Source organism: Bubalus bubalis, chromosome 3 (genome assembly GCF_019923935.1).
Source record: "Bubalus bubalis isolate 160015118507 breed Murrah chromosome 3, NDDB_SH_1, whole genome shotgun sequence".
Lineage (NCBI taxonomy): Eukaryota > Metazoa > Chordata > Mammalia > Artiodactyla > Bovidae > Bubalus > Bubalus bubalis.
In genome coordinates, this window is record NC_059159.1 from 149,489,095 (window position 1) to 149,496,844 (window position 7,750).

At 40.1% G+C, this 7,750-nt stretch overlaps 1 protein-coding gene across 1 annotated transcript; it reads right to left on the reverse strand.

Moving 5' to 3' along the window:
* Nucleotides 1-518: 518 nt before the first annotated feature.
* Nucleotides 519-3,245, reverse strand: LOC112583956 (kelch repeat and BTB domain-containing protein 2-like). Its single transcript, XM_044940325.1, is given in 1 exon segment — nt 519-3,245. A coding segment is annotated over 1 exon segment (1,872 nt). The 5' UTR covers nt 2,735-3,245; the 3' UTR covers nt 519-862.
* Nucleotides 3,246-7,750: the final 4,505 nt, after the last annotated feature.

Genomic DNA, 7,750 nt, shown 5'->3' on the forward strand with positions numbered 1-7,750 from the left:
ACATAACTGTATTAGTTTTGCCAAATATCAAAATGAATCCGCCACAGGTATACATGTGTTAAAAGATGGAGAAATACAACAGCAGCAGGTAGTTATATGCATGAGCCAATGTTAATGTAATACAGAAAGTGGAGGCATTTACTGATTAAAGCTCCACACAGACCCACACAATGAGGGACTAGCAATTCTTATTGCAAGCCCAGCAACTTAAGTCCACACCTAGTAAATGACCAGCTGATTGGAAGACCTGTATTCTAGATAGACAAGTATAAGTTAGTGAAGAGAGTACATGCACCTAATAGTATATAGTTAGACTGATCCTGCAGTCATACTTTCCCTGTGCAATACCATAAAATGGAAGATCTTCCTCAACTATAGGATTCAGACAACGTTTCTATGCCAACATGGACACTAGTGTTAAGTGCAGCTCAGTTAACTACACTAAAAAAACTATATTCCAGGACTTCAAAACAGAAGCACGGGAATGAAATACATTTACCAAAATAACCTCAGCACAATTTGCGATATACCACACTAGGAACAGGAAACTACTTTAATAAGTGAACTTTTGGAACTGTACATACACAGGGCTAACAATGTTAGATAATCCAGATTGTTATGCTCTCATGATACACATAAAAGTTTCTCAATTATTGGATAATCTATTTCATATTATGGAAGCATATCTTTAAGATTCACTGATATATATTATACTGATGCAAATATTAAGTAGGGCATAAAAATAAAATTTATCAAAGATAGATTTTTTTTATGTACTCATATTCAGTCCTTTCATAGTCTCTCATTAAGCAAAGAAAATGACAAAGCAAACAGATGAAGCGTGCACTCCCTGGACTCCTGACTATACAGGCGGTAGTGCAACCATCTCTCCATCCATTTCAAACTCCTCTGTTCCATCCGGTGAAAAAAGGTAAGTTGGTGGTTTCCATGGAGATTCTTCAAGGCAGGATGGATACAGTTTCCCCACAGTGCATCGAAAATCTCTCCCTAGGTCCCAGAGTACACGTTCAGATATATGTTGCCGCAGAGACCACTGGTCAAGTTCCAGATCGTATTGGTAAGTGACGTATTTAGCTCTCTCATTTAAGTGGGTTTCTCGCATAAACACACACAGAGAATTTGAGATTACAACAGCTCTCACACAGGGATCCGAGTACCTCTTAGCAGGGATGTTGGCTGCCATTTTCCACTCATTTTTATTCACATCATAGACTTCCACAGTTACTGAAGACCCATCTACAGTGCCAGAGGGGAGTCTTATGCCAGAATTAGTAGCAATGTGCAACCCTCCGATATAGAAAATTTTATCACCAAAAGCTGCAGCTGAAGCAAAAGACCTGCTCGTCTGTCTCATGGCCATTTCTACCCATGAATCAGACCTTGGAAAATAACAATACATGAGGTTCAGGTTCATCACATAAATTCAGTCATGAACTACAACTGCTGCACTCCACTGCCAAGCACAAGGCAAAGGGCTTACCATTGTCCATTCATCCTTCTCAGTGTCGTATCTTTCTACAGTCCTCCGATTAAGTTCTCCACCCACACTATCTCCTCCGATTGCATAGATACAGCCTTCACAGCAAACCAAAGATGGCTTTACACGGACAAAAAGCATTGGGGTCTTTGGAAACCAGGTATTTTGCTGTGCATCAAACCAATAAAAGCAATTCACAGTTCTAAAGGCAGTCTGAAGTTTGCTTGTTTTACTGTGATTTGTTTTTGTGTTTTTCAGAGGAACTTGACCACCTGCTATATAGATGTCATTATCAGGTGTTACAACGGTCCCAACCTTATGTAAATCAGCTGGTGGGCTGCATAGCTTGTAAACTTTTTTGGCTTGGGGGCTGTAACAGACTGAAGAGTAAAGACTACAAGGATTTTCTGAAGATGCTTCAATGAAAATCATCATCTCCTCTTTAGTCATTCCAAGTCTTGGTTTGAAAAACTTGGGCATGGACTTATACAGACCTTGAACAACTACTGACTTATCATTGGGTGGCAGACCTTGAAACCAAGCTCTCTGTGTTACTTCTGAAAGTGCATCAATTCTGATTTGGCTAAGAACTGAAGACAAATACTGCGATCGTGATTCTGTGTTGTACTCCAGCCACAGCATAGCAGCTTCACGAACTGTCTCCTCCTTTTCTACGTTTAAATTGTCACTACTGAGAATGTCTATCAGTAGATCATGTGACAGCTGCATGAAAGCTTCCTGATGATACACAGCCGTGAACTTGTGCTCCACCATCCTTTTAGCACTTTGTTTTAATTCCTCACAGCTGAACAGATCAGCAAAACTCAACAATCGCACACAATTCTCTGCATTTATTTTTTTAATTAAATATTCTCGACAACATTGTAACACATCTTCTACCTGCAGGAAGCCAGCTGTCTCATAAAGCTGTTCTACAGTGCTGTCACTTATTGCCAGGTTACCCGTGTATGTATAGGTTATTATTATCTGTAAGGTGGCTGAGTCCACATTCCTCAGATGTATGTGTGTCTGTTTGCTTTCACTTAGTCCACTCATGAACATGGCCCTAAAATAAGAGCTGCATGTTGCAAGAACCATCTTATGACAAGGGAATTCAGTGCCCTCAACAATTAACACTATGTCAGTAAACAACTGCTGTACATAAAACAATTTTAACTGCTCCAACAAGGACACAGCATATTCAGTATTGATCTGCTTCTCCTCTTGAGTGGACATGACTGTATTCCATTAATATCTCCAGGAACAGATTAGAATAAAGTCAGTCTTACTGATGGAAGGTCAAGTGAATGCTTCAGAAATAAAGAAAGGAGAAACTCTGCTTGCTGTTATCTGCGGCATTCAGAACCAAGACTGACACACTCACTAATGAATAGTATCTTGCTATAGGCTTAGAATTACTACTAGGTCATCCTGTGTTAATTAGGTTCTTCAGAGTTTTTCAACACAGTCTGCACACATCTTGCTCAGATTTGCAACTGCTGTTCATCTCAAAAGAGAGTAACACAGGAGGTAGATTTTGTGGCAACATCCTATGTTTGGTGGATCCTCTGGAGTAACATAAGAACAACTGTAGCACAAGTGAAATGAGCAAAGGAGGCAGCTGGGATTTGTCCCAATGTCAACAGTGGTTCACACCGAGTCCCTCAGTCCTGAGGGTTGCGATCCAGTGCGGCCGGCGGCGCCGAAGACGCTGGGCCCCAGGAGCGCGGCGGCGGGGGTGTGGCCCTCCCGCGGCCCCAGATGATTTTTAATGTTGGCTTTTGAGTCTTGCAAATTTTAAAAGAACAGATACCTCTTATGGATATTATATTGCATAGATTTAAATATAACATATGTAAATGATGTTATTACACATTATATTTAAAATAATTCCTTTATTAACATTTGATTATTAAATATTGCTTTATATTATTAACATTAATTTAATTATATGAATTATAATACGTATATATATATATATACACATATACATATAGAGATAGAGACAGGAAATAAAATTCCAAGTTTATTATTCTATGAGGCTATAATAACTTGGATACTAAAAATAGATGAGTAGTACACAAAAACAAAATATACAGGCAAACTCTACTTCTTAAAACTTATGCAAAAAAAAAAACTTATGCAAAAATCCTAAACTAGATGTAGCAATAACAACAGCAAATTAGCAACCTAGTAAAATATTCAAATGACATAACCAAAAGGGTTTATCCTGGGAAATGAAAATGCCTCATCATTAGGAATTTTATTAATAAAATCCATTATCAGTCAGTCAGTTCAGTCTCTCAGTCATGTCCGACTCTTTGCAACTCCATGGACTTCAGCACACCTGGACAGTTTCTCGGTCTATCATGTCCATCGAGTCCGTGATGCCATCTAACCATCTCATCCTCTGTCATCCCATTCTTCTCCCGCCTTCAATCTTTCCCAGCAACAGGATCTTTTCCAATGAGTTGGTTCTTTGCATCAGGTGGAAGTATTGGAGTTTTAGAGTTTCAGCTTTAGCATCAGTCCTATTAAGAGATAATAACATCTTAACATATACAAAGAAGGAAATGGATAAAATTTACCAGCTATAGCTATTGTATACACAAACTATCAAAGTGATGCAAAATATGGATGCTATAAACATTTGAAGAATTAATATCAATCCTTCTCAAATTTTCCCCAAAAATTTAAGAGGAGGGAACATTCCCAAGCTCATTTTGTGAGATGAGCATTGCCCTGACACCCAAGCCAGGTAGGGATAGCATAGGGAGAGAAAACTACTGGCCAATACAACTAATGAATACAGATGTATTCTCAACAAAAACTAGCAAACTTAACTCAGAAGCACATTAAAAGGATCATGCATCAGGATCAAGTGGGATTTGTTCCTGGGATAAAGTCTGGTTCGACATACACAAATCAGTAAATGTGATACATCACAATAGTAGAATGAAAGATAAAAATCATATAGCCATCTCAATAGATGCAGAAAAAGCATTTGACAAAATGCAACATTCTTCCATGATAAAAATGATGTAAAAAAATGCTCAGTGTGTTAGATATGGATATTTAAGCACAGTGAGGGCCATGTATGACAGGACAACTGATGGCATAATACTCAGTGGTGAAAGGCTGAAAGTTTTCCTTTAAAATCAGGAATAAGACAAAGTGCCCACTCTCACAACTTCTATCCAGCATAGTACTGAAAGTCCTAGCCAGTGCAATCATGCAGAGTAAAAGAAATTAAAGGCACCCAAATCAGAAAGGAAAAAGTAAAGTTGTGTTTGTCAACATATGATTCAGCCTTGTACAGACAAAATCCTAGAGATTCCACCAAAGGGCTGTTGAAACTAATGAATGAGTTCTGTAAGATTCAGGATACAACAATCAAAATGCAAATGTACATTTTGGCTGTACACTAACAACAAACAATCTGAAAAAGGATAAAAAATTATATTGCAATATCATCAAAATCAATAAAATACTTGGGTATAAATTTAACACAGTGAAAGATCTATAAATGAAAACCTCAAGACTTTGATGACAAATAGAAGGGAAAAGGTGGAAGCAGTGACAAATTTCTTCTTCTTGGACTCTAAAATCACTGCAGATGATGACTTGCAGACATGAAATCAGGAGACAATTGCTTCTTGGCAGGAAAGCTATGACAAACCTAGACAGTGTGCTGAAAAGCAGAGACATCACTCTGCTGACAAAGGTCCATATAGTCGAGCCTATGGTCTCCCCAGTGGTCATATACGTTTGTAGGAGCTAGACCATAAAGAAGGCAGAGTGCAAAAGAATTGATACCTTCAGATTGTGGGGCTAGAGAAGAATTCTGAGAGTCCCTTGGACACGGAGATCAAACTAGTCAATCCTAAAGGAAATCAACCCTGAATATTCATTGGAAGGACTGATACTGAAGCTGAAGCTCCAGTATTTTGGTCACCTAATGTGAACAGCCAGAGAAGGCAATGGCACCCCACTCCAGTACTCTTGCCTGGAAAATCCCATGGATGGAGGAACCTGGTGGGCTGCAGTCCATGGGGTCGCTAGAGTCAGACACGACTGAGCGACTTCACTTTCACTTCTCACTTTCATGCATTGGAGAAGGAAATGGCAACCCACTCCAGTGTTCTTGCCTGGAGAATCCCAGGGACGGGGGAGCCTGGTGGGCTACCGTCTATGGAGTTGCACAGAGTCGGATACATCTGAAGTAACTTAGCAGCAGCAGCAGCAATGTGAACAGCTGACTCATTGAAAAAGTCCCTGATTCTGGGAAAGAATGAGGGCAGAAGGAAAGCTAGTGGAGGTGATGGAATTCCAGTTAAGCTATTTCAAATCCTGAGAGATGATCCTGTGAAAGTGCTGCACTCAATATGCCAGTAAATTTGGAAAACTCAGCAGTGGCCACAGGACTGGAAAGGGTCAGTTTTCATTCCAATCCCAAAGAAAGGCAATGCCAAAGAATGCTCAAACTACCGCACAATTGCACTCATCTCACATACTAGTAAAGTAATGCTCAAAATTCTCCAAGCCAGGCTTCAGCAATACATGAACCGTGAACTTCCAGATATTCAAGCTAGTTTTAGAAAAGGCAGAGGAACCAGAAATCAAATGGCCAACATCTGCTGAATCACTGAAAAAGCAAGAGAGTTCCAGAAAAACATCTACTTCTGCTTTATTGACTATGCCAAAGCCTTTGACTGTGTGGATCACAATAAACTGTGGGAAATTCTGAAAGAGATGGCAATACCAGACCACTGATCTGCCTCTTGAGAAACCTATATGCAGGTCAGGAAGCAACAGTTAGAACGGGACATGAAACAACAGACTGGTTCCAAATAGGAAAAGGAGTACGTCAAGGCTGTATATTGTCACCCCGCTTATTTAACTTATTTGCAGAGTACATCATGAAAAATGCTGGGCTGGAAGAAGCACAAGCTGGAATCAAGATTGCCGGGAGAAATATCAATCATGTCAGATATGTAGATGACAGCACCCTTAGGGCAGAAAGTGAAGAGGAACTAAAAAGCTTCTTGATGAAAGTGAAAAAGGAGAGTGAAAAAGTTGGCTTAAAGCTCAACATTCAGAAAATGAAGATCATGGCATCTGTTCCCATCAATTCATGGGAAATAGATGGAGAAACAGTGGAAACAGTGTCAGACTTTATTTTTTGGGGCTCCAAAATCACTGCAGATGGTGACTGCAGCCATGAAATTAAAAAGACACTTACTCCTTGGAAGGAAAGTTATGACCAACCTAGATAGCATACTGAAAAGCAGAGACATTACTTTGCCAACAAAGGTTCATGTAGTCAAGGCTATGGTTTTACCAGTGGTCATGTATGGATATGAGAGTTGGACTGTGAAGAAAGCTGAGTGCCGAAGAATTGATGCTTTTGAACTGTGGTGTTGGAGAAGACTCTTGAGAGTCCCTTGGACTGCAAGGAGATCCACCCAGTCCATTCTAAAGGAGATCAGTCCTGGGTGTTCTTTGGAAGGAATGATGCTAAAGCTGAAACTCCAGTACTTTGGCCACCTCATGCAAAGAGCTGACTCATTGGAAAAGACCCTGATGCTGGGAGGGATTGAGGGCAGGAGAAGAAGGGGATGACAGAGGATGAGATGGCTGGATGGCATCACTGACTTGATAGACATGAGTTTGAGTAAGCTCTGGGAGTTGATGATGGACAGGGAGGCCTGGCGTGCTGTGATTCATGGGGTCGCAAACAGTCAGACATGACTGAGTGACTGAACTGAACTGAATGTGAACAGCTGACTCATTGGAAAAGTTCCTGATGCTGGGACAGAATGAGGACAGAAGGTGAGATGACTGGGTGGCATCACTGATGCAATGGACATGAACTTGGGCCAACTCCAGGAGATGGTGAGGGCTAAGGAGGCCTGGTGTGCTGCAGTCCATGGGGTCACAAAGAGCTGGACATGACTTAGTGACTGAACAACAACGACAACTTTGGGGGATAGTTTGAGAAAGATAAGTGTTAACTCTTCTGTAAATGTTTGATAGAATTTGTCTATGAAGCCATCTGATCCTGTATTTCTGTTTATTGTAAATCTTTTAAACAGTTTCATTTTTAGTACTTGTGATTGATCCATTCATAGTCTTGGAACAGTCTTTGATATTTTTCAGTCTTAGAAGGCTGTATCCTTCTAAGTATTTGTTCATTTCTTCTGGATTTTCCATTTTATTGGCATATAGTTACTTGTAGTAGACTCTTATGGT